The sequence below is a fragment of the Myotis lucifugus genome, unplaced genomic scaffold, assembly GCF_000147115.1.
Source record: "Myotis lucifugus unplaced genomic scaffold, Myoluc2.0 scaffold_23, whole genome shotgun sequence".
In the NCBI taxonomy this organism is placed as follows: domain Eukaryota; kingdom Metazoa; phylum Chordata; class Mammalia; order Chiroptera; family Vespertilionidae; genus Myotis; species Myotis lucifugus.
In genome coordinates, this window is record NW_005871071.1 from 7,557,309 (window position 1) to 7,585,212 (window position 27,904).

Here is a 27,904-nt window from a genome sequence, read left to right on the forward strand (position 1 = left end):
ATGTAAAGAACACCAATATGTCCTCTAACACCTATGTATCCTATGAGAGATTTTTACCACAAACTTTTCTGCCCAAATTTATCAAAATGCCATTAGTACAAAGCCCTAACTAAGCCTTCCCCACATGATTATTACTTTCTCAAAGAAAGCCTTTTAAAAAGGACTTTAATAAAAATGAAGCTTCCTTTTACCTTATGATTTTCTCCTATTAAAAAAAATACCAAGAGCATCATTTAATTTTTTCATGCATTTCTCATGGCACTAAAAAAAATCATATTCCGCATAAAAGGACAGGAATTTATGAATTTATTTCCAGACTAAAATTTAATGCTTGGGAGGTATTTACTTACTAGTATTATGTAATTATCTTCCCTTCCCAAGCAGGCTATCTAAAAGCAAATGCTAAATAATTTGTAAAAATAAAAATAAAGTAGAAATTGGAAAGAAAAACTTAGTTTTCATTATTAATATATATAATTAATGCATCAATTTTATAAATGGCCTTTAAAATATAGGCACTTTCAAAAACTGCATAGTTAAGTAGGCCATTTAGTGTTGATCAAACAGTTGGCATAGTGTTTTGAGTCACTTATAGTGTTATGAGTCACTTCTATTAAGTAGTGTACATTAGACCACTGATGTGGGAAATAATCCTCTATTATTAAATTTCTATGAGAATGTTAGCCCTGTCAATATATCATTGAATTTTATTATTCTGATCTTCAATCCCTTTTGACCATAACAAAAAAGTTTTATACTAAAACTTTTCATGAAATACTTTCTTTATGTGGCTATAACATAAATAGATGATAGAATAATTCTGTGTACACTTCAAAAATAATACTTTGAAATGTAACTAAATTCTTATAAGATAATGGGAAACTTAAAAATAATTATTGTCCTCAAGTTCTCAGTTTTTCTGAAATAACTATAAAGCTGATTAGAGTCCATGCATACTTATTCTCAGCCAGTAAACTTTCCAATAGCCTGTAAGTATGATTTTACACCCCTGAGAAGATTGTGTACTTGACAAGATAATATATAGGCTAAACTGAAATTCAAGTAACAGAATATGAGTATTAAAGTATTCTTAGTTCAAACTTAATGAAACTTAAGATCACCACATTAAATGTTTTTAAGTGTAGTTACAACTTATTTTCTTACTAGCCAGTTCTAATGAGCTCATGTGTAATTTAGTTTCACTAATTCTAATAGGGAGGAGTCAAATTTTATACATTATGTGATTTACTCCTAGATCCCCAGTCATTGTTAGACATAATAATGTACACCTATCCTATATAATAAAAGGCTAATATGCAAATAGACCGAACAGCCGAACAACTGAACCGGTTGCTGTGATGTGCGGGGAACTGTCGGCCACAGTGGGATGGTGGAGCAGGTAAGCGGGGGTGCCAGACCAAGGTGGGGTGCTGGTCAATGTCATCAGGGCAAGCCTCTGGTGGTTACGCATGCCGTTGTCCCGCCCAGCACTCACACCCACTACCAGCACCTGGCACTGAGTGATGGGGCCGGCACCAGGTGCAAATGGCAGCTGCCGGCCCCGATTACCCCTCAGGGCTTCTCCACCTTCCCCTGCTCCTGAGGGGCGATCAGGGCCGGCAGCCACCTCTTGCACCCGCTGCCAGCAACAGCCCTGCTTGCACCCACAGCCGGTGCCAGAGCTGCCACTCACACCCACTGCTGGCACCCAGTGCCAGTCCTGATCGCTCAGCGCCATCAGTGGGTGCAAGTGGCAGCTGCAGGACCAATTGCCCCTGGGGGCTTCTCCACCTCCCCCTGCTCCGGAGGGGCTATTAGGGCAGCAGCTGCTGCTCATTCCCACTGACGGTGCTGGCCCCGTTCGCACCCTCTGCTGGCGCCGGCCCCAATTGCTCTGCACCGTCAGCGGGTGCGAGCAGGGCCAGCACCATCAGCACGTGGGAGCAGCAGTGGCGGGTGGGGCCGCAGATAATGGGCTGAGACCCGATCCTGTGCCCACTGCAGCCTCACAGCCCACAGTTCCTTTCAAGGTGCACGAATTTGTGCACTGGGCCCCTAGTCTATAATAATAAAAGGGTAATATGCTAATTACATTGGACGTCCTTCTGGATGAAGCTGAGGCCAGAGCAAAGCCCAGGTTCTGGGTGCCTGCCGGCTGCCGAAGGGAATCCGCCCGGATCCTGGGTGCCCACTGGTGGCCGGAGGGAAGCAGCCCAGGTCCCGGAGGAAAGCCAGTGCCAGCAGCCGGGGGAAGGAAGGCCTATTTCTTGCTCTATATAATAAAGAGCTAATATGCTAATTAGACCGGATGGCAGAACAACCTTCCAGAACAACCTTCCAGAATGACCAGTGGTCGGGTGGCAGGACTGCAGGGCTGCGAGGCAGCCAGGGCTGCGAGGGCCAAGGCAGCGGGGCTGTGAGGGCCTACCCTTGCACTAATTTCGTGCATTGGGCCTCTAGTCCTATCTAATAATCGAGAAACATGGTAATTAACTGTAACTTCGCTACCCTTCCCATTGGCTAATCAGCGAGATATGCAAATTAACTGCCAACCAAGATGGCGGCAGGCAGCCATGCAGCTGAAGCGAGCATGAGGCTTGCTTGCTCCAGTAACGGAGGAAGCCAACGTTCCCCGCCTGCCTCGCCCTGCTCTAAGCTACATTCTAAGCAACAAAGTTGCAATTATAGAAGCTAAACAAGCTCCAGATACCTGCTTTCAGCCAGCTTCGGCCTCAGAGCTTAGAGCCGCAGTGATGGCAACAATGTTTCAATTATAGAAGGTAAACAAACCCAGATACCTGCTGTCAGCCAGCCGTAGCCTCAGAGGTGGAGCCGGGCCTCAGAGCTGGAGCCGGCTCTCAGCTCCAGTGACAGCCATAGAAGATAAATAAATCCCAGAATTAAAAAGAAAAAAGAAAAAAAGGAGAGGTTGGGAGCTTCAGTTGCCCGCCAGCCTGAAAACGGCCCTCAGTCCCTCACCCAGAATGGCCAGGCACCCCAGTGGGGACCCCCACCCTGAAGGGGGTGTGACCAGCTGCAAACAGCCATCAGCCCGTCAACCAGGCTGGCCAGGCACCCAAGCAGGACCCCCACCCGTGCACCAGGCCTCTATCCTATATAGTAAAAGGGTAATATGCAAACTGACCCTAACAGCAGAAGGACTGGGAATGACTGGTCACTATGACACACACTGACCACCAGGGGGCAGACGCTCAATGCAGGAGCTGCCCTCTGGTGGTCAGTGCGCTCTCACAGTGGGGAGCTCTGCTCAGCCACAAGCCAGGCTGACGGCTGCCAGTACAATAGTGGTGGTGGGAGCCTCTCCTGCCTCCTCAGCAGCGCTAAGGATGTCTGACTGCAGCTTAGGTCTGCTCCCCGCTGGCAAGTGGACATCCCCCGAGGGCTGCCTGGCTGCCAGAGGGATGTCTGATTGCCATCCTGGCCCAATCCCCCGGGGAGCAGGCCTAAGCCAGCAAGTGGTCACCCCCGAGGGGTCCCAGATTGCGAAAGGGCACAGGCCGGGCTGAGGGACTCCCCCCCCCCCCGCCCCAAGTGCACAAATTTTTGTGCACCGGGCCCTCTAGTATATATATAAAAGCCTAAGCAACTGTTTGACTGGCCGTCCGACTGGTAGCTATGACGTACAATGACCACCAGGGGGCAGACGCTTGGCAACTGCAGTTCTTGGGTGATGCACCTGGAACCAGAGAAGAGGGAGCCAGATTCCAGGGTGTGTCACCCGAGAACCACCCTCTTGCAATCCGGGACCCCTTGGGAATGTCAGAGAGCTGGTTTTGGCCCAATCCCCGCAGGCCAGGCTGAGGGAACCCACCAGTGCACCGGGCCTCTAGTGTAATAATAAATTCTTTGATTACATAGACATGATGCTCTACAGATTTTTAGACTTTATATAATAGTAGTTTTGATAAGCAACAAAAAATATAAGCTAAGTAATCAATTCACATATATTTTTAAAATCTGGCTTTAAATTACTACAAATTATAACAGAGCCCAATGAGTAGGTCTTAGTCTTTTCAATTTTAGTTTCATTTCATTTTAGTCACTGACAGGTGCTCCATATTCATGTATAGGATGGAGCTAAGCCCATTCTACAAAAGCCTAAACAAAAATGAAGTATACCTAGTCCTTTGGTATATGTTTTCTCAGAGCAGTCCAAGGACCTGAGGTAGTTTTTGAAGCTCCTTCAGGCAGTCTATAAACTTGTCTCTTGTAGTGTTCATGTTTATACCACATTTTTTCCAAGGTTGTAAATGAATTATAATCATTAATTTAAAAAATAATTGATTTCATTAAAAAAAACACCATCTCAGACCCTAGTGTTTTGGCAATCTGGATCTGTTTTTCCAGAGACAAGAAAAACAAACAGGTTTCCAGTCTGTAGGATTACATTTCTATTAATATAATTCATTTTCCTAATGATGCTATTTATCAAGTGTATTAATTACATTAGAACAGGAAAATATGAGATGTCTTTTTAAAATCTATGTTCCTACTTTCAAACAATTAAATTTCTTACCAACCTTCACAAGTGGCATCTGCTCCGTAGGTACATTTTCAACTGGGACATAACATGTGTAGCAGTAGAACATTCTTGAACCACCACATTTAAGGCATTTTGATCTTCCACTTTGCTGAGCTTTTTGAAGAACTTCTTGAGATGCTAAGCATAAGTTTTGAAGAGGATCTTCTGCAGCTGTGGAAGTAGTTTGTGGTTGTTGTATTTCCACAAATCGTGAATTATTTTCTTCCCTCTCTTTGAGAAATATAGGTGGGCTGAGAGACATTTTTCATTCAAACCGAAGTTTAACATCTATTTCTACAACACATTATCATAGGTGCACTGGAAAAAAAAAATAGTGGGGGGCGGGGGGCAAAATAAAAACAAAACATTTTACTCACTGTCTCCACAAATAAAATTACTCAATTTAATTCACAACTGTGTGCTGTTTTTAGAACAAAAGTTAACAAGTTTTTAAATCACTAAATTAGCATACTTTTGAATTAAATTTATTGGAAATACAAAATTAAAATGAAATAAACTCAGAACCATAAATTACCCTTTGGAGCGACCCTCCCATAAAAACAGAAAGGTGCTCTCTTAGAAAACTTATTTCAAATATAAAGTTTAGGTACCAACAATCCAAAGCAGTACTTTTGTTTTATATTAGGAATGCAATGGCTTAATGTATCAGCCAGGAATGTATTCAACCCGATAGGCTCTTTGAATTGATATTACATCACATCTTATCTCAACCAGAGCTAATGAAAATACAAGGTTCCAATATAATCAGCAAAATTTAGTTGGTTATGTTCTAAAAGATACGTTCCTCTCCAACTTAAATTAAAACACACATAAAAAATAAAACTAAATCCTGGCCAGTGTGGCTAGTGTCCCACTGAAGGGTCCTGTGTTTAATTACTAGTCAAGGGCAAGTGCCTGTGTTTCAGGTTATAGTCTCAGCTCTGATGTGTGGGAGGCAACCAATTAATGCAGTGGTTCTCAACCTTCTGGCCCTTTAAATACAGTTCCTCATGCTGTGACCCAACCATAAACTTATTTTCGTTGCTACTTCATAACTGTAATGTTGCTACTGTTATGAATCGTAATGTAAATATCTGATATGCAGGATGGTCTTAGGCGACCCCTGTGAAAGGGTCGTTCGACCGCCAAAGGGGTCGCGACCCACAGGTTGGGAGCCGCTGAATTAATGCATCTCTCTCACAATTGAAGTTTCTCTCTCTCCCCTACCCCTACTCCCTCTAAAAATCAATGGAAAAAATACCCTCAGGTAAGGATTAACAATAACAACAACAAAATATATAAATATATACATATATATCAAACATCTATTAAAATATGAGCTGCATCTACTTTCAATTATTTGTAAAACATCCCAAAAGATAAAATATATACCCTGAAAAAGAAAGTACAATCTTATAAATTTAAAGTTTTGTAGAGTAACATTAATATGCACTCATTCTAAGAATTCCTACTGCTTTTTTTTACACCATTCAGATTATTAGTTCTAGAGGTAAAATAGGAAAATGACTTTTCCACTTAAATATTTCCTTCAAAGAAGGATGATGGCTGCCAAAACTGTATTCAAATACTCTGTAAGCACAATATCTTTTGGGTAGAAAGAGACTGGGGCCTTTTGATTTTATATGCATTCTAAAACTATAAAATGATTCTCCTATTATAAAGTCTTAAGGCATTGTGGGTTTAACTATGAGGCTCCAGGCACTCTGACAGGCAAAATACTGATTGCAACAGGAAATGGTCTCCCAAATAGAATATGAACAAAAAGTCCAGTGGAACATAATATACAAGATAATTTACCAACAAGAAGTTTAGTGATACTAATTTAATTACTCATCAGGAGTTTATCTACCTATAATAAAAAAAGCATTAACATGCTAATTCAGGGGTGGGCAAACTTTTTGACTCGAGGGCCACAATGGGTTCTTAAACTGGACCAGAGGGCCGGAACAAAAGCATGGATGGAGTGTTTGTGTGAACTAATATAAATTCAAAGTAAACATCATTACATAAAAGGGTACGGTCTTTTTTTTTTTTAGTTTTATTCATTTCAAACGGGCCGTAGTTTGCCCACGGCTGTGCTAATTAGACTGGACAGCTGAACAACCTTCCAGACGAAGCCAGGGCTACAAGGGCTAAGCCCCTTGCACAAATGTTGTGCATTGAGCCTCTAGTATATATATAAAAGCCTAAGTGACCATTACAACCGAACAACCGGAACGACCAGTCAACCAGCCACTATGACGCGCACTGACCACCAGGGGGCAGACACTCAACACAGGATCTACCCCCTGATGGTCAGTGTGCTTCCATAGCCAACCTCCTATGGTCCCTCACCCCAGCCAGCCGGCCAACCTCCCACAGCCCCACCCACCCCTGGATGGACCCCGGATAGGCCTCAATAAACATTTTTGATGTGTACAGATCAGGTATAGATTTACATTTTCAATTTTTCAGAAAAAGTGCTATTTCAGAATAATAGTCCAATCACTTTTTCTTGTCTCACAAATGGAAAACATCATCTACTTCTGACCCCCACACCAAATCACCTACTCCAAAATGGCTTATATCTTTGTGAATATGCCCTCAATGACTAGAACAGTGCAGGATATTAAGCTGCCACCTTTTCTTGGGCCTCAGATCCTTTTAAGATCACTTGAGAGTCTCACACCTTACTTGCAGCAAATGAATTTTACAGACACAATGTTTTTCTTACAATTTCACGAGATTTGAAGATCAGCAGAATTCATCTACAGATACATATAAAGAAATCCTAAGATCAAAAACTCATTCTAAGTACAGGAGGCAGCCTTAAAAGTCTAAATTTGGGAAGAAAAAAAAAGTCTAAATTTGGGTTTGTAAGGACTGCAGAGAAACATTTTTAGGCTGTACCAATCTTGAGTTACTTCAATCACAGGACTCCTCCTAAAACAAACAAACAAAATGGATTGGACTAATTCATTTCCCTGGGTATTCAATGGAAAACTAATGGTGCATTTTTTCTAGGGCTCTCAACATGCACTCCTCCTGAGATGCCTCAGAAACATCCCCTATACTTGAGCTTCCATCCATATAACTAAATAGATATTAGTGGAACCTTATATAAATATTGTTCCCCTACAGAAATCAGATATAAATACCTGTGAGACAGTGAAAGGTGCATATTTATGACTCCCTCCCCTGACTCACCTACACATTCTCACTTATGGCTGATGTGGCCACAAAGAAGAGGTCAGCAGTAGTAGGTCATGGGCAGCTACCTCCAAAGGTCTCTGAAACCATATGACCAGCCAACAGCCTGCCTCAAATGTGTACAAATTATGTGTTGCAAATGTGATGATTCAAAACCTTCAAAACATACTTGTTAACACCAAATATATGCATGGGAGTTATTTGGAAAACATAAAGAGACTTTATATATGTTTGCTGATACAGTTCCTAGGGCAAGGGAAACAAAAGATAAAATAAACAAGTGGGACTACATCAAAATAAAAGGCTTTTGCACAGCAAAGAACCCATCAATAAAAGGAAAAGGGAGCCCACTATATGGGAGAACATATTTGGCAACAATACATCTGATAAAGGGTAATATCCAAAATATATAAGAAACTCATAGTTTAACAAAAGGAAGACAAATAATCCAAGTAAAAAAAATGGGCAAAGGACCTAAATAGACACTTTTCAAAAGAGGACATACAGAAGGCTAAGAGATATGAAAAAATGCTCAAAGTTACTAATCATCAGAGAGATGCAAATTAAATAACAATGAGGTATCATCTCACATCTGTCAGAATGGCTACCATCAACAAATCAACAAATGACAAGTGCTGGAGAGGATGTGGAGAAAAGGAACCCTCATGCACTGCTGGTGGGAATGCAGACTGGTGCAGCCACTGTAGAAGACAGTATGGAGTTTCCTCAAAAACTTAAATATGGAACTGCCATTTGACCCAATGATTCCACTTCTAGGAATATATTCTAAGAAACCTGAATGACCAATCAGAAAGAATGTATGCACCCCTATGTTCATAACAGTGCAATTTACAATAGCTAAGATCTGGAAACAGCGAAATTCCCATTAGTAGATGAGTGGATAAAAAAAAGCTGTGATACATTTACACCATGGAATACTATGCAGCAATAAAAAAGGACCTTGTACCCTTTTGAGACAGCATGGAGGGACCTGGAGAGTATTATGCGAAGTGAAATAAGCCAGTCAGAAGAAGATAAGTATCACATGATCTCACTTATATGTGGAATCTAAATACAATAAACTGATGAACAAAATAGATCCAGATAAACAGATGCATGATACAGACTGTTGAATCTCAGAGGGAAGGCGGGGGTGGGTGGGTCGGTGGGAAGAGATTAACCAAAGAACTTTTATGCATAGATGCATCACCCATGGTCACAGACAATAGTGTGGTGAAGGCCTGGGGTGGGGGACAGGTGCAGGCTAGAAGGGATCAATGGGGAAAATTTCAACAGTCAAGATTTAAAAAAACAACAAGTGGGTGGGAAAAAAAGACTATTCCTAAGGAACTAGCTGGTACATCCATCATTCTGCAACTTAGATTGAAAACAAATCCTCCTTCTACCCTATCCCCCCAAAAAACGAATTACTCACCAAGTCGCATCAATTCTATCTCGCACGTAATCCTCTACTTTTAGTCTCAAAGTCAGGATTCTAGATAGTCTATGGTAATCTCTTACATCTCTACCTCTATGCACTTATTGATTCCACATATTTAACATGGAAAAATGTACCTTAACTTCGAGTACTTTTGAGTGAAGTTATGTGTCCTAGCAGATAGTCACCCCTCAAGAGCAGAGCTCTTTACTCGTCTCACCTATCCCTGTGTCTAATGCAGCAGGAGTCAGTCAACAAATACTTAACCAAACCAAAACCATTCTAAAAAAAAAAAAAAAGAAAGAAAGAAAAAGCATACTGTATGCATCTTGCTACTGAAGTTCCTGACAAACTAATTTTACGGGCCAAATGCAGCCTGGCAGACCTCTTTTTGCAAAACAGTACTCATGGAAAGGCTCATAACTACAACCAAGTTGACTCACCTCCTAATGAAACATTACAGAAGACTGTCCTGTGTTATAGTTTTTTATTAAACCCCCTTCAAATATTTCTTTGCGGGAATATTTTTAAGAACCTGGTCACATAACATATACAGATCTCACATCCACTCTTTAAATTCCAATGTATCACCTTTTTCACGCAGGACCCAGGGCCCCTCCCAGACCACCCCCGGGCCGGGGGCAGGTACTTCCTTACACGGTGCACGGGCTTCAGACGGAAGCAGCCCTTAAACGTTGTGGTTTTAGTGGCGGCCTTATCCGCCAACTCCACGGACCTGCCATCTCAAAGTGATAATATATTTCCTTACTTGTCCTATATTCCCTCCAAATAACAGACATAGGTAACAGGCTCCTCTGCTTATTATGTAAGCATTATCTTAATATTTTAAATACTACAATGCATGGCACACTATGTCTGTGCTGAGTTTCTCCTGCCGCAAACCAAACACTAAAAATACAAAGAATAAAGTAGGGTCCCTAGAGACTAACTTTGCCAGGACAGACTTTCTTTGAGGCGGAAAGCACCGAAAATAATTGTTGGAGGGAGTGGGGGGAGGGATTTTTTTTTCCTTTTTTTTTTTTTTTTTTTTTGAGAAAAATCTGGAAGTCTTTTTCCCAAAGGGCCCACAACAACCAAAAAAAATGCAAGCGCCGCGCAGGGACCCCGGAACGACCTCGGCGAGGGCTCGGCCAACGGCGCGTCCATTCCCCGCGGCCGCACGGAGCCGGCCGGGGCACCGAGCCCAGAGGGGCGCGCACACCGGCCCGGGAGACCGGAGTGGGACTCAGACCTGCCAGCCCGCGGTCCTCGTCAGCTCCACGCGTCCTCCGCTCCCCGGGAGCCCGTGGCGAGCGCCCGCCCTGCGCGTGCACGAACGCGGCGGAGCGCTTTCCGGGCGACACCAGAGGGAGGAGCCGGCCGTTGCTAAGGCCGTTGCTAGGCCCGGCGCGGCGGCCCCGGCGGAGGAGGTAGCGGCGGGGGAGACGGCGCGGAGGGCTCGGGCGGGAAGTCCCGCCTCAGCCAGTCGGTCCCGGCGTGTCGGCCTGGCCTGCGGGAGCGGGGCCATCCCTGTCCGGTACCGGAGGCGGCCTCACAGCTCCCGGTGCCCTTCTCAGCCCGGCCGGGCCGCGGGAGGGGACGCGCGGTTCTGGGAGAGTCTCTCAAGGTGGAGCTGCAGTGAGTTTGAAAATGCCGGTCCCACCGAACGCGTGTCCGTGCTACCAACCCCCAGATCCCCATCCTGAGAACTTGGTGCTTGTGTATGGCTCTGTCAAGACACGTGTTTGTAGTTTGATGATTTGGTTTGCTTAAAAACTACACAGGCCTGAAGAGGTGGCACTGTTTTTGTGCACTTTTACAGTTTGAAATTAAGCACCATGTATGGATAGATTCCCCGCTCCCTTCCCCCGACCCCCGCCAATCCAAAGACAATCCAAGCCTAAAAAGTGGGTAACAACTGAGAGTTGGAAATACAAGGGCTAGATATTGTGTCCTATGAATTCAGCAAGTGAAATACAGGACCGAACCTTGACCTGGAGGAGTTTACCATATCAAGTTAAGCATGGGTAGCACAGAAAATATGACTAATAAATTGTAGGGTTTTCAAAACAGCTCAGAATGGACTGGCCAATGAAGGCTCCTTGGTTGGACTTGAGTAAGGCCTTTGGCTCAAGCATGACTGCAGTCTCGAGTAGTGTTTGTCAAGGGGATTGTGTGGGACCCATTGGTGGAGGTCCTATGTGTAAGCAAGGAAATCTATTTAGCCAAAACTGCGCCTTTAAAAAATGAAGTGATATAATGTGGAAATAATGGTGCATGGCACTTGGTAAGGTTAAGCATTGCTTTATGGAGTTTTAAATTATTGCCGCAACCTTCGGGGCGAGGCTCAGGATCTGAAGGAGGGGCCGACGCACAAATGAAAATGCTATTCAAGAAATGTGCATTTAGGAGGCATTGGGGGCCAGGTGGAACCTCTTTTCCTGAAGAGACACACCGAGTCCTGGCCTAGTCCGCTTTTTGTTCAGTTTTAGATACACATCTTGCCCTCAGTAAAGCACGGCAAGCACATACAGACAGACAGTCTCAAAAGTCAGTAAAGACCAGTAAGGTCCAGTAAACATTTACTTGGAGGCTATCAGGTCAGGAGGTTGCTTCGGGCCACTGCTCTCTCAACATGAACAGTCGGTGCCTAGCATCAGCCCTGCTATCGCTCAAGGTCCATCAGCCTCCCGCGTTCCTTGGTGCATGCTCATGACAGTATTGGCAAGCGGTGGCTTCCCACAAATTATATATGTGTATACACACACACACACACACATAATTTATATAATACACATGCATACACTAGGTCATGTTTATAAAGTCTATTTCTTATTTTGTGTTTTTCTTTAAAAAGTTTGAAAGCCACTGCTTTAGGGAGAAAGATGAACTTTCTAGGTAAGAGAAGTAGCAATAACGAAAGTCTCCAAGCCAAGAATAAATAATTCACATCTTTTTTCTCCTTTAACTGCTTTAGTTCAAGTGCACAGATTACAAAACAAATGAGATGATTAATTAATTGGAGTTACTATTGCTCTGCAGTAAGTTACTCCAAAATGTGTCTTAAAACAACCATTTTATTATGTTCATGAATTGTGTGTTCAATAGGGCACAGAAGGACAGCTTTTTCTGATAACTCAGCTGGGAAGACTATGAATGCTAGCAGAGCTCCTTTGTGTGGTCTCTCCATGTGGCCCGGGCTTCCTCATAGCATGGCAGCAATGTAATGAGACTTCCTAGTGTAGGCCCAGTGCTCCAAAGTCCAATGTTGCAATGGACAAGGCAGAAACTACATGTCCTTTTTTGATCTAGCCTCAAACAGTAATATGGTGTCACTTCTCTCACATTCTTTTGGTTAGGAATCACAAGGCCTGTCCAGAGTTTAGGAGAAGGGACATAGAAGTTGCTTCTCTAAAGATTGTCAAAGAATTTGTGGTCATATATATTTTTTTAAAACCAACATAGTGAATTTACTGCTATCACAGAAAACCCCCAAATTTCAGTGGTTTAATACAATAAACTTTGTCTCACAAGAAATTGATTATGGGTGTTTTTAGTCAAATGAAATGTTAGACTTAAGGATACAGGTTTCTTTTTCTTTTTTTAGTGGTTCTGCTCTCCCCTAGGACTTGGAGCCCACAGCTTATCTGACAAGAAAGAAAGCTTGGTGAATCACACAAAAAGTTTTAGAGATCAGCCCTAAAAAGGCATATATCACTTTTCCCAGATTTCATTGGCCAGAATTTAATCCCAAGTCCGCTACTATAACTGCAAGGGAGCCTGAGAAATGTAAAGAAACATATATTGGTGAGCATTAACAGTTTGCCACATTCTAGGCCTTTAACCCAAACCCTCTGGTTCCCAACCTCTCCACTCTATTTTCAATTTTATCAAAAGGAAAATTCTTTCAGGTCTTTTAAATATTCTGTTATTTACTCCATATTTCAAAATATGGTTATACTGCAATTTCTTGATTTTTCAATCTCAGACATTATTCATTGACTTTCTCCTATGGAAGTCAATGACAAAGCTCTTTTATCACACCATCCCTAAGTGTTGGAACATTTCTTTTCATCTCCCCCCTCCCCCACTCTTTTTATCCCCTCATCTCTCAGTATAGTAATATCACAGTTTTTGTTCAAATCAACATTTGTAAATATCAGTCAACCCCTCACCACGTTAACTTTCCATGCAACCTGGTACTTTCCTTTATCTTAATAAATGCCATATTTATACTCGCTCGTTTGTAATCTGCCCTCAAATACTCTACCAAAGTGCTAAAACGTCACAATCAAACACATCAGTTAATCTAGAAGATTAATTTTTTATCCTCAAGATAGTCCTAACTCTAGTTCATTCAGTATTAGTTGCTTTTACGATCCAATACTGCTCTCCTGTGTTGGATCCCTTGTTTACTTTTTCTTTGTTTAGTCCTTTGTTTTTATGAAACATATCTTCCAGTACCTTCCTGAGAAAAGATGAATGGGAGTATGGTAGACAGCATAATGACCACCCCCAAAGATGTCCACATCCTAATCTCCAGATCCTTATGGCAAAAGGAACCTTGCATATGCAATTAAATTAAGGATCCTGAGATGGGGAAGTTACCCTGAATATCTGGGTGGGCCAAGCATAATCACAAGTGTCCTTATAAGAGGAAGACCAGAGGACAGAGAGAGGAGAAGATGCTGCATTGCTGGCTTTGAGGTTGGAAGAAGGAGCTAAGGAGTAAAGAAATGCAGGTGACTCCTAGAAACTAGAAAAGGCAAGGAAACAGATTCTCCCTTACTGCCTCCAGAAGGAGCATAGCCCTGCAGACCCATTTCAGACCTCCGATTTCCAGAACTGTGAGATAATAAACCTGTGCTGTTTTAAGTGACTAAGTTTGTGCTCCTTCGTTATAGCAGCAATATGAAACTAATACAGGAAGAGATGGTGATTTTTTTTTTTTTACTACTTTTCAGATCTGAAAAATGCCACACACTTGATAGTCTGCCTATATTTAAATTTCTAGGTTGAAATCATTTTGCTGGAATAATCCTCTAAATTCTTATCTTTTGTCCTGTAATTCTTTTTACTTCTATTCCAAGATTTCTTCAGTTCCACCCTCCCACCCCCCCACACACACAAACATTTTGTTTAATATTTAATTAATACCATTGTATTTGTACTTTTTAAAAATTCTCTTTTGCTTTATAATATGCTATTTTGGTTTCAGGGATATATTACCTTGTATCTTTCTAAGAATCCTAAAGACATTTTAAAGGTTTTCGTGTATTCCTATTATCTTTATCCTCTCAGATTTTATTTTCAGTTATTTGTTTTGATTTCTATGTTTTTGTTTTTATCTTTTTAAAATTTTTATAGTTATTCCTTAAATATCAAGTAGTCCTTGGATTTCTATTCATATTGAAGAATGAGAATTAAATGGTGATAGAAAGCTCAGTGTGCCTGAACAGGGGTTGTCAAATAAATAGCTTCATAATAGGATCAGATTTTACATTGGAATATTCTCAAATGTCTATAGAATAAAGGCACTAATGAAGATAAGAGCAGAAATCAATAAAATTAAAAACAGATGTCCACTGGAGAAAAGCAACAAGGCCAAAATTCCTTCTTTGAAAAGATTAATAAAATTGATAAGTCCTTGGGGGGACTGACCAAGAAAAAAAAGAGAAAACTCAAAGTACAAATATTAGGAATCAAAAAGGAAACATCCTGCAGATAGTAAAAACAATAAGAGGATAATAAGAACAAATACTTACGTCAAACTATTTGACCTTTCTTTTTATTTTTCTTGAAAAACTCAATTTACTGAAACTGATATAAGTGGAAATAGCCTTCTTGAATGATCCTATATTAATTTTGAGAAATTTTATCTGTATTTGTCTGCTCTAGCTACCATAATAGAATACTATGGACTGGGTATTAATAGAAATAACTTAAATAACAGAAATTTATTTTCTCAGAGTTGTGGAGTGGAGGCCAGAAATCCAAGATCAAAGTGCCATCAGGGTTGGTTTCTGGTGAGATCTCTCTTCCCGGCTTGTAGATGGCTGTCTTCTCACTGTGTTCTCACATGGCCTTTGTGCATTCAGGGAGAGAAATATCTCTCTGGCATCTTTTCCTCTTCTTATAAGGACACCTCTATAGGATTAGGGTTCCACCCTTATGACCTCATTTAACCTTGATATCTTCCCCAGAGGCAACATAGCCAAATATACTCACATTGGGGGATAGGGTTTCCACATGGGAATTGGGTTGGGGAGGAACACAATCCTCCTATATCAGTGATGGCGAACCTTTTGAGCTCGGTGTGTCAGCATTTTGAAAAACTCTAACTTAACTCTGGTGCCGTGTCACATAGAGAAATTTTTTGATATTTGCAACCATAGTAAAACAAAGACTTATATTTTTGATATTTATTTTATATTTTTAAATGCCATTTAACAAAGAAAAATCACACCAAAAAAAAAATGAATTCGCCTGTCACCTCTGCCATCACTGTCCTATATAATAAAAGGCTAATATGCAAATTATCCCCAGGGACAGGAGTACTACCAACTGGACTTAGACGTGCGCTGACCACCAGGGGGCAGGGCAAGTGGGTGAGTGGGCGGCTCCAAGCCAAGATGGGTGTGAGCAGGGGCCCCTATCACCCCACCAGTTGCCCCACAGTTTGGTGAGGCCTAGGCCTAGGGACCCTATCTGTGCACAAATTTTGTGCACTAGGCCTCTAGTTAATACTATAACAGTATCTCAATTTAAAACTCCTCCCTAACTTCAGATTTAGGTAGCATCACCAGCAAGGTCTATCAAACATTTAAAGGAGAAATAGAATTGATCTTTCAGATTTCCAAATTCTTTCAGAGAATAGAAAAAAACATTACCCAACTCTTTTTTATTTTAATTTTTTTTAGGCCAGAATAATCTTCATTCCAAATCTTAACAAGGACATTATAATAGAGAAAATTTCAGGTCAATATTTCTCATAAACAATTTGGTATAGCTTCATGATGAATGTTTCCTATTCCACTACTTTAAAAGATTATGTATTCTGCAGTTGTATGTTCTATATGTTCTATAAATGTCAATTAGGTTAAGTTGCTTGATAATGTTCAAATTACCTCCTTATTGATTTATGTATGTATCTATTTATCAATTACTCAGAGAGATGTGTTAAGAACTCCAAATATAATTGTGGTTTTGACAATATTTCTCATTTGATCAATTCTTGCTACATTTATTTTGAAGCTCTTTTATTAGGTGCAAACACATTTAGTACTGATATGTTAGCACTGATATGTCTTCTGAATGAATTGGCCTTTTATCAATATGAAGTAAGCTTAATTAGGTATGGTAATGCAGTGGGGCCTTGACTTACGAGTTTAATTTGTTCCGAGACCGATCTCATTAAGGAGCTCCTTAAGGAGCTTGTTAACTCTAATTACTCTATCAACTCAATAAAAAAAAATCGGCCGAGAGACAGCTGGTATCTCAAAAAACTCGTTAGTCGGGACACTCGTAAGTCAAGGCCCCACTGTATTCCTATCTTGAAGTCTACTTTTTCTGATATTAATATAGACACACCAGTTTTCTTATGATTAATATTCCAAATTTTTCAGTAGTTTCTTTTTAAAATTTCAGTTTCTCTTGAAATACACCATTATTTTCATGAACTATATTATAATCCAATATATATTGTAAAACCTTTAACATATTTATAATAGTTGTTTTAAAATCCTTATCTGCTAATTACAATAATTGCAGTCTCAGTGAATTGGTTTGTATTAACTGTTTTCTCTTGATTATGGGTCCCATTTTCCTACTTCTTATATGTCTTTTAATTGTTTTATTGTGTATTGGACATTATGTGGAAAAAGTGTGGAGACTGAAGTTTAATTTAGTTCTAAGAGACCACAAGCCTTTTTCTTACCTTGGCATTTAGAGTGAGAGGCTGTTCCTTTGAAATCTTTCTATACTTGTATTAAGCTTTAATGTTGGCTGCAGCTTTCATTAGATTGAGTTCACCTGTAATTAACCCACCTCCAACATCTCTCTTCAAAGCCACCTCTTATATCTTGTCAGTATTTCATTGGAACGGGTTTGGACTGAAGTTTTAAGTATTTTTGGTTCACCTTTGGAGTCAACTCTGTCAGGGCCTTGGAACCCAAGTATTATAAGAATGCATTGGCCTATGTAAATGCTCTAACTTCCCAGCCCTCCTCCATGGTTGCTGCTTTTTTTTTTTTTTTTTTTAACAAGATTTGGAAGTGAGGTGTGGGGTAATTTTTTTTATTTTATTTTATTAATTTTTTTGCATTTGGTGTCTTTCAGACTCCCGTTTGTTCCCCAAGTTCACACTGACGCCTAAGGCCCAGCCTGACTTCTCTTCGTCTCTGCAAAATTACTGAATCATGGCAAGCCAACAAAGAGCTTACTTCTGGGTAAGGAAGCTGCAACAGCATCATGCTCACTTATAAAGGGCATATCTCTCTCTGAATTTCAGGTCATTAAGGCTTCCAGGTAAGGCAGCTTTATGGGTTTTCACCTGTGCAGTTGCACAGGGCCTCATGATTAGGCAGCCCTACACTTGGTTTAATTATGTAATTGTTCCTGCTCACTGGCATCCTGCACTCTTCCCTAACCCCATAGAAAGGTAAGTTTTTTATTTGGTCCAGGTTTTTCTTGTTGTTACCATGGAAGCATAAGGTGTTTTGCATTCTCCTACATCCTAACAAGAGCCTTACTTCCTTTTAACTAAGAACTTTGGAATTTTATATTGAAATTAACTGGAACTTTCCTACACAAGTTTCACTTTCTTAATTCATTTTCTAATTCCCTTTCATTGAAATGTGGATATTATTATAGTGCTTTGTACTAGAAGTGATTTGTACTAGACAGACATTACAAGAAAAAAGTCAAAATTTAATTGGTTTTAATTTGGCTCCTTTATATTCTGTGCATTTTAAAATATACACATAGCTTTTTTCTAGCCAAACTGCTATAATAACTATCCCTGAACATATATCATGGACATTTTTTTCTCTACGCACATTGTGCTACTTCTCTCTTACAGTCGGGCCTTGACTTACGAGTGTCCCGACTAACGAGTTTTTCGAGATACGAGCCATCTCTTGGCCGATTTTTTGCTTTGAGTTGCGAGCTAAAATTCGGGTTACGAGCCAGCTTCAGATACCCCACCACTAGTTGGCGCAGCGAACATCACAGTAAACGCCACAACATCAGCCCAGCATCACGTGTCTCACTCGTTCACTTTAAGCGGTTCAGCCGTGGGCAAACTATGGCCCGCGGGCCGGATCCGGCCCGTTTGAGATGAATAAAACTAAAAAAAAAAAAAGACCGTACCCTTTTATGTAATGATGTTTACTTTGAATTTATATTAGTTCACACAAACACTCCATCCATGCTTTTGTTCCGGCCCTCCGGTCCAGTTTAAGAACCCATTGTGGCCCTCGAGTCAAAAAGTTTGCCCACCCCTGGGTTAGCTCTTAGTTGAAGCATCAGTGTTGTGCTCGCATTTGTGCTTGCAGTTATTTTGCAAAACTTCGTTTTTTCAACCATGGATCTGAAGAAAGTAAGTGCGAAGGACAGGGCTGAGAAGAAGAAGCGGATGATGTGCATTGAATTAAAGAAAGAAATTATCGAAAAACATGACCAAGGTGCGCGTGTAATCGACTTGGCGAAGCAGTACGGAGCATAGCACTTCTATGATCTGCACCATACTGAAGCAGAAGGAGTCGATACAGGCTACAACTCCAGCCAAGGGCATTAAAATAATTTCTAAACAGCAGACATCTATCCATGAAAATATGGAGAAGTTGCTAATGGTGTGGTTAACGGAGAAGCAGCTCACAGGAGATACCGTGACGAAGGCTATAATCTGCGAGAAGGCATGAGCTATTTACGCTGATTTGCTGCAGCAGACCCCAGGCACTTCAATGGACGAGGCATCGGTTTAAAGCCAGTCGGGGCTGGTTTGAACGAGTTCATCCAGGAGCACTCGGGAGGAACTGACAACGCAGGAGCTAAAGGAGCTACAGACACAGCAGCACACGGAGGTTTTGCAGGAAATAGATGACACGGAGGAGGAGGAGGAGGTTATCTCTATAAGTGAGATAAAGGAAATGTTGGGAATGTGGGAGAAGCTTTCAGACTGTATTCAAAAGAAGCACCCAGAAAAAAATGCAACTGGGCTTGCAATGGAGCTATTTAATGACACTTGCCTAACTCATTTCAGAAATATTCTGAAAGGGAGGATGAAACAGATCTGATTGGACAGGTTTTTATCGAAAACTCCTGTAGATGAAAGTGATGAAAGCGTGGCGAAAAGGGCAGAAATCAGCAAATAAGATTCAGTTATTCAGTTATTCAGTTCAGCCTTTCTCCTCCAACTCCATCAGCATCTTTAAGTCGTTTGATCTCCAAGGTAAATGCTGTACATTAAACTTAATAAAACAAGTTTATTGCACTACATTCTATTGTTCAGTATTGTGTTTTTATACAATATTCATTATTTTTAAATACATTTTTCTTATTTAAAAACATTTAACAAAACAATTGCAGTGTTTTTTGGGTGTCCGGAACGGATTAATGGCATTTCAATTCATTGTAATGGTGAAAATTGATTTGACATGAGTAATTTGAGTTACAAGCTCCATCACTGAACGAATTAAACTCGTAAGTCAAAGCCCCACTGTATTTCCTACCTTTCTCAATCTGCCTAGGCCTAGAGTCTCATGCTTTCCATAAAATTTCCCTGACAGCTCTATGCATCTTTGTATCTGAACACTTGTTTTTTTGTGATTGTTACACATATCCTTTATTTTTTCATTACTATATTATCTGTTAATATATTTACTTATGTTCATCGTCTATTTTAAGTAATATTAGGAGAATGAAATATTATCTTCAACCTCAAATGTATAGTTATTTTTACAAAACATGGCCTTGTGATTTTGTAATCTTGATCATTTTACCTATTGATAAGAAATATGGGTTTTAGTAAATTAAAATGTAATGCAATCTTTTCAGACAATCATCATCAGACCATTAGGGTATTAAATAGGATATTCTGAATTTCTCTTATTTTGGTCTTCTCACTAGTTTTTTTTTTCTTATTTAAAAAAATATATAAATACCTACATATTTCTCTGGCATTCATCTACTCATTTATTAATTAATTAATGAACACTGAAAGTACTTATTATGCATTGGCCATAGGCCAGCCTCTGTATGAAAGTTTGATAGTTCTGCAGTGATTACACCGTAGTTTCTATCCTTGTAAAGATACAAATCTGCTGTCTGTTACCATAGCATGGTTCTCAACCTTCTGGCCCTTTAAATACAGTTCCTCATGTTGTGACCCAACCATAAAATTATTTCCGTTGCTACTTCATAACTGTAATGTTGCTGTTATGAATCGTAATGTAAATATCTGATATGCAGGATGGTCTTAGGCGATCCCTGTGAAAGGGTCTTTCGACCACCAAAGGGGTCGCGACCCACAGGTTGGCATAGAGAATATTATTGGGGGCCAAATTAGTCTTCCTAGAAAAAATGACTTTTAATTTGATATTTGATATAAAAGTTAAATAGGCCAAGAATGGGTTGGAGGAAGAGGGTTCAGGACAGGGAGCCTTCTAAGCAGCAGGAAGAATGTGTACACAGTCTCTAAGGCAAGGAAGAGTAATATGTAGTCTCAATTAAAATTAATTTGTCTAATGAAAAGATACATTTTTAACTTACAAAGAAACTGCTAATAAAAGTAGGGTTATTATTTATTACACTAAAACATCCAAATATTTAAAGTATTTTCACCATGTCACTAGTGTGGCTTTTTAAATACTTCATTTTCCAGAGGAGCATGTTATTACATTTTTGGCTCTGGATTTGTTGTAGACACATCCCAGAGAGCCCAAAATATCCTGTAACTCTTGTAGGAATTTGAAATGAGTACATTCAGGAGGATTCATGTGGAGCTTTTCTCTAGGAGTGGGGTATCAGAATTTGGGTTGGAGGCACAGAATTTAAACACTGATCTCTGTCACTTTTCAAAGTGCAGGGACTTTACAAAGTATTTTACAATATCTTATGGCTCTGAAAATTATGATAAGTTCAGTGTTTTTATTTATTTAAATAAATTATGTATAAGATTATGAACAATCTGAATTTATGTTAATATTGATTTTTCTTTATTAGGAACCTCCAAAGAACATTGAAGAATTCTTAAGGCTCCACAAGTTGGTGAGTAGAGCATCCCGTTTTATGTGCCAGTACATCTTTTAAAATATCAGTTCTGGAGATGGAAAAAGCCTAGGAAAAAACTTTAATAATAGAAATTTGTATGGGTTCCATTTTCTTTTTGTTCTTTATTGAATTTATTGGGGTGACATTGGTTAATAAAATTATATGTTTCAGGTGCACAATTCTATAATACATCATCTGTACATTGTATTCTGTGTATACTACCCAAAGTCAAATCTCCTTCCATCACCCTTTATTGCCCATTTACTCTTTCTACCTCCTCCCCATTTTCCTTTCCCTCTGATAATTACCATAATGTTGTCTGTGTGTATGAGGTTTCTTGGTTTGTTTGTTTAATCCCTTCACCTTTTTAACCCAGCCCTCCAACCCCCTTCTCTCTAATAGCTGTCAATCTGTTTTCTATATCTATGAGTCTGTTTCTATTTTGTTTGTTCATTAGATTTTACATATAAGTGGTATCATGTGATATTTGTCTTCCTCTGACTGGCTTATTTTATTTAGCATAATACTCTTCAGGTCCATCCATGCTGTTGCAGAAGGTAAGATTTTCTTCTTTTTTATGGCTGAGTAGTATTCCATTGTGTAAATGTACCACAGCTTATCTATGCACTCATCTACTAATGGGCGCTTGTGCTGCTTCTAAATCTTGGCTATTGTAAATAACACTTCAATGAAGATGGAAAATACATTTTAATGTAAGAAATTTTTATAAATATTTACCTTCTTTCAGTAAGCTCTATCTCATAGCTGTTCCCTCTTGTCAAAATTCTATTCTCTTTTCCACTTTTAAAAATTCCAGTCCAATGTCCTATCAGAAGAATTATATAGACATTTCTATATTATTTTGCTAATGTAAGATTTTTGTCGTATATATTTACACCTTGAAGAATATCTGACAGTTTTGCTTATTTACATCATTTACATTCACCACAGCTGAGACAGGTATTGCAGTGGTGTTACATCAGTGTTCTTTGATGTTGAATCAGGGTAAAATATTTAAAATGTGTTTTTATGCTGAAAGCTCCAGTTTCCATTATGTGTAACTATTGATTTCTGGAGTTATTGGGATTGTATGGGTTTTCTCTTGGGTTCATGCAGTTGTGAATCTGAAGGTCAGGTTATTTTTGTGTTGAGGAGTGTCAAAGGCTAGGGAAATGATGTAATGTGGAAGGCAAAGATGCTTTTTTAATGAGGTGTGTACATATTTTGAGTAGATTAGACTTTAATTTGCACTTATTTATGCTTAAATGTAAACAGAATTTGCTGTGACTAAACTGTTAACGAGTTTCAAAAATATCTATTTTCTGTTCTTATATTTGTTTAAATAAGTGTTGTTTTCTTAATGTTTTAAAAAAAAGGATTGAATTCCCTTTAGGAGTGAAATGAAAATGTTCTTAATTTACAAAAGTTTGTTTCAATCACTGTGGCAAAGCAGAAATTTTGAAATACTTTTAGGACAAGCTTTTTGCAACTATTTTAATTTAAATAATGATGGAAATGTGCTGTAGCTTAATCACGATGCTCTGGGTCTTTTTTAATGTCAAGGGAAAGGGGTTACAGTTAAAATTAAGCCAAACTCAGCAAATATTTATGGAGACATTTGGACCATACCATCATGCATGTTTGTGAACCTATGATTTCAGATGAAATTTTCTAAACGTTTGAAGTGAAAATATTAGTCACTCTGTTCAAATTAAGAATAATACTAATCAAATCAAGATCACAGGTTTATGCCCTTCACCAAAGATAGAATAAAATCAAACTTAAAGCACCATCCTTTTTGCAAAGGACAACATCTATATTGATGGCCTTCCTTTTTTATCAGCTAACATTTGATAAAATAACATATCCAGTTGTACCATTTTGTCTTTTATGGGTGTATCTGTACATTTTTTCTTATTGTCTAGATTTCCCTACCAAATACTTAGTTGTTTTTTGAAGGTTGGGCTATGTCTATGCATTGCCAAACTATTGGATATTTGAATACATCTAGGAATAAAATGACTATGTATTTAATTTTTTGTTTGCTGGACAAAACTTCTACCTCATAGATATTAGTAAAAAACTAATAATTCCTTCAAATTTATTTAAAACATATTTTTGAGTACCTATTGTGTATCAGGCACATAGACATTTAGAATATATCAGTGAATCAAAACAGGCAAAGATCCCTGCCTTCATGAAGTTGTCATTCTTTTTTAATTGTGGCATATTATAAACAAGTGAATAAAACAAAATTAAAATATATTCTAAATCACTTATGGCTAAGCCTGTCTCTGTTTAATTTTCCTAAAATATAAAAGCAAAGGTATGTATTTTCATAGTTGTGTAGTGGTTAAAATCAGAGGCTCTGGGGTCAGATTGCCAGGTTGCCTATGTTTAAATCCCAGCTCTGCTACTAATTAGCATTTAGTACAGTACCTGGAACTTCCAAGTCAGCTTTTAGTTTCTTATACTTTACTAGGGGCCAGTGCATGAAATTTGTTCACAGGTAGGGTCCCTAGGCCTGGCCGGCAATCGGGGCTGATCTGTGGGGCGACCAGCGGGGTGATCGAGGGCCCCCATTGGCACCTGCCTTGGCTAGCCTTGGGCCTGCGGGCTGGGAGCAGCTCCTGCGTTAAGCGTCTGCCCCCTGGGATCAGTGCATGTCATAGTGACCAGTGGTTCTACCAGTTGTTCTGCCCTTCGGTCAATTTGCGTATTAGGCTTTTATTATATAGGATGCTTTATCAGTTCTTACATCATCTAAAGCCCTCTCATTTTGGTCAATTTCCACTATCTCTATCTTTCTTTTATAATTTTAATATTTTATACCTTCTACTCCTCTTTCCTCTCCTTTGTTATAGTTCTGTGTACTTTCTTACCTTCAATCATTTCTCTTCTCATTTCTCTATTGACCAATTCCCACATTCTCTTCTTGTCTCTCCCCCGTCATCAACATTCTGTTTCTATTTTGTTTTTTAAAAAATATTTTTACATTTTTATGGTATCCTTTTGTTCCCCTAATGTTGTGTCATTATCATTTCTAGTATTTATTCTATTCATTCATTTAATGATTTTTATTCACTACCTACTATTTGCCAGGTAATGTTCTGGACACTGAAGATACAACAATGAGCAAAAAAGATAAATATTCCTGCCCTTGTGAAATTTACATCACTCTCCTCCTTCTGCCTGCATCTATACTATCACAGCTTTGTATTCCTTTTCAGTTATTTAGGTACTGAAGAGTTGTTTTATCTCTTTCCTTATATACTTATCAGAGTTGACCTTCCCTGCTGTTATTCATTATTCTTTTTTCTGCTTTCATGTGATTTCTACCTGGTAGTACTTGTCTTAGGACATCAGTGTCAAATTTTGTTAATAGGGCTGCTAGGTTTGTAATACAGACCTGGAGGATACTTAGATCCCTACTGGATCTTTCGCAGGAGATCAAAGGTGCTTTACTATAGAGAGAATAATTATTTCTTTTCCATTCTCTTTATTCAGGGAATAGATGTTTTATTTATTTTTTCATTCATCCATCCATCCATTTATATGACTCGAGTGATATGAGAGAACTATATTTTCAAAAGTGGTTGCCATTCTAAATTGACCATGTTTGTCTCCAGGGATTGTATCCTATGACCATATCTTATTCTTCTGAGATCTTTGTATATTTTGACACAATAACCAGGTGGTTGAGTGTCTTCTTTAAAACATGTTTGTAAGATTTTAGAGGGTGTACTTATGTATCTGAGTAATATTTTTTATTCCAAAATGGCAGAAGGACCTAGATCTCTCTGGGAAAGTTTTCCGATATTAAAAGCTGGGTATTATTTATCTACTTGTTATCATTAGAGAGCACCATTCATAAAGATATGATGATGACTGTAGTGGGCTTTTATTTTTCTACTTATAAAGAGCAGAAACTTATTTCTCACAGTTTTGGAGGCTGGGATACAAGATCAAGGCACCAGCAGATTTAGAATCTAGTACAAAACTGGCTTCCTGGTTCACACACACAGCCTTCTTATTGTGACCCATATGGTAGAAGAGATGAGCAAGTTCTTTGGAGCTTCTTTTATAAGGGAACTAATATGGACCATGAAGGCTTCACCCTCATGACCTACTCACCTCCCGAAAGCTCCACCATCTAATATTATCACTTTTAGGGTTAGGATTTCAACATACAAATTTTGGGGTGACACAAACATTCAGACCATAACAGAAGGCATCAATTCTAGTGTCCAATAAACATAGGAAAAAGGGGGACAACTTGCCTCCAGGTTTGGGGCATCAGTAAGAACTGTAGCAGAGTGTGTATATCATCAAATTTTAGAGTTCAGTGGGCTTTGATAGGTCTAATTAGTCACCATATCATCCACTACCCTGGCCCTAACACTAATCCCTTTAGTGTTAGTGGCTTTTATAGGCTTTTAAAGAAAGAAAACGGGAAGTGGAATGGACCAAGGCAAGTTTAAAATTCCTGATCTGGAGATTTCAGATTTATTCCCATTTAGCTAAATTTCCAGAATATTTTACCAAAATTTATTAAAGAGTTTTATATCATACAAGTTCCAGAACTCATTCTCTTACTTACAAACCCTTAATTATTTTGGCTAAATTTCTTTGTTTTGTTATCAATTGATTATATTGAAAGATAATCTTTTATTTGGTTTGCAAATGTTAATATTGTGATTCCCCTTCTATTCCTATTATTTTCCTCTCTTTTCTTCATCTCCTTCCCTTCTTGAGTAGTTTAGTCCTAAAGCCATTTGGGGGCCAAAACAAGGCAGGCATCCAAATTGGCAGGGGAGATAGGGATTCACTGGGATAATGTAGAGCAAGCTGTCTGAAGTCAACCACAGTGAGGAGAGTGTCCGTGTTACACCATATGTGTCAGAATCCAAGGGAATGAGGATGATATCTACACGTAGCCAGGGGAAGGGATGAAGGGTGATTTCAGGAGGTGGGAGATAGGCTATGGCCTGATATGGGAAGTCAGAACCCAAGTGGAGGTAAGGAAGGCATCCCTATAGAAGGGGCAGCCTGGCAAGAGGTGTCAGAGCCTGAGCAAGATGAGAAGGGCATCCAATAGAGAAGAAGCTACCAGTACATAGAAGAGATGGGTTAGTGATCATCTGAGGAGATAGATAAAATAAACACATATGTTAAAGATAATGGCAGCTAGGTCTTTTATTGTTGGAGATGATAATTATAACATGGAAAGAGAGAAAATAGAATGTTTGAAATTGGAATTAGGAATACCAGTATGAGTTCATGGTTTTAAGTACACAGGAAAGACTGAGGAGCTAAAGCAGTGATTCCCAAAGTGGGCGCTAACGCCCCCCGGTGGGCGCTGCAGCGATCCAGGGGGGCGGTGATGGCCACAGGTGCATTTGGGGGCGATGAGTAACTGCTATTAAAATTTTAAAAAAATTAATTTCCAGGGGCTGAGTAATATTTTTTCTGGAAAGGGGGCGGTAGGCCAAATAAGTTTGGGAACCACTGAGCTAAAGACATCTGAAGAAAAATGTAATGTGTAATACTACACTAGATCCTTTTGCTATAAAGTGCATTATTGGTTCAGTTGATGAAACTTGAATAGAATCTGAGTATTAGCTAGGAAACATTGTATCAATACCAATTTCCTGAGTCTGATGATTAATTTTGCTTATATAGAATAATGTATTTGTTTTTAGGAAATACACACTAAAGTATTCAAGGATGATAGACAAGCAACTTATTTTCAAATGATTTAGGACAAAAAGTTTTTATGAAGCATTTGAAACTTCTAAAGTTTATGAATGTTTCAAGAATTTTAAAGAATACATTTAATAAAAAATAATGCTGTGTAATAAAATCTCAGTTTTAGCTAATTGATTTAAGTTGTATTGGATAACATTTTTTTGCAGGATTATTGGCCAGAGGAAATCATCTTTGGAGATCAAGATAAATGGGCATACATACTGAAGAAAATAAAAGAAGATAGTTCATTTGCTTCAATTTATACACACCTATGGGAAAATGTCCCTCGAAGACATGGTGCAGTCAGGATCATGGAGGCAAGATTAGAGGAATGTTCAATTCTTTTGAAAAACCATGCCTCTAAAATTCTTGAGTGGGAAAATATAATTTCTAAGAAAGGTAAACTGTATTTTTATATGAGTAGAGCAATGGTCAGTTGTGTGTGTGTATGTGTATCTATGTCTGTCTGTCTGTCTCTGTGTGCAATCTCATAAATAATGAAATCCTAAGGTATAAAATATCTAAAAAACATAATAATAAATTTATTTTATTTTATACCTCTTTCTTTCCATATGGTCCAGCACAGAATTTTAGTTGAACATGAACATGTGGATTTAAAGAAAGTATTGCTAGGACAAAAACTCAAATAGCTGTGAACTTTGTTAAGCTGGAACAGGGGTAGCCAAATATCAGGG

The 27,904-nt window shown here is 39.2% G+C and overlaps 2 protein-coding genes across 3 annotated transcripts in view; one reads left to right on the forward strand and one right to left on the reverse strand.

Moving 5' to 3' along the window:
- DTWD1 (DTW domain containing 1) overlaps positions 1 to 10,530 on the reverse strand; it is a 21,722-nt gene extending 11,192 nt beyond the window's left edge. Inside the window, exons 1-3 of one of the 2 annotated variants that reach the window (XM_014453469.2) lie at positions 10,444 to 10,516; positions 7,751 to 7,859; positions 4,542 to 4,861 (exon numbers count right to left, since the gene is read on the reverse strand). In XM_014453469.2, coding sequence (XP_014308955.1) covers positions 4,542 to 4,805 — 264 coding nt within the window. In that variant the 5' untranslated portion in view covers positions 4,806 to 4,861; positions 7,751 to 7,859; positions 10,444 to 10,516. Of the gene's footprint in view, positions 1 to 4,541; positions 4,862 to 7,750; positions 7,860 to 10,443 lie in introns of both variants that reach the window. The other variant, XM_006085981.3, reaches the window with a different exon arrangement.
- Positions 10,531 to 10,707: 177 nt separating this feature from the next.
- Positions 10,708 to 27,904, forward strand: part of FAM227B (family with sequence similarity 227 member B) — a 204,156-nt gene continuing 186,959 nt past the window's right edge. Inside the window, exons 1-5 of the mRNA XM_023751674.1 lie at positions 10,708 to 10,829; positions 17,529 to 17,638; positions 21,414 to 21,454; positions 25,288 to 25,291; positions 27,377 to 27,608. Coding sequence (XP_023607442.1) covers positions 17,609 to 17,638; positions 21,414 to 21,454; positions 25,288 to 25,291; positions 27,377 to 27,608 — 307 coding nt within the window. The 5' untranslated portion in view covers positions 10,708 to 10,829; positions 17,529 to 17,608. The remainder of the gene's footprint in view (positions 10,830 to 17,528; positions 17,639 to 21,413; positions 21,455 to 25,287; positions 25,292 to 27,376; positions 27,609 to 27,904) is intronic.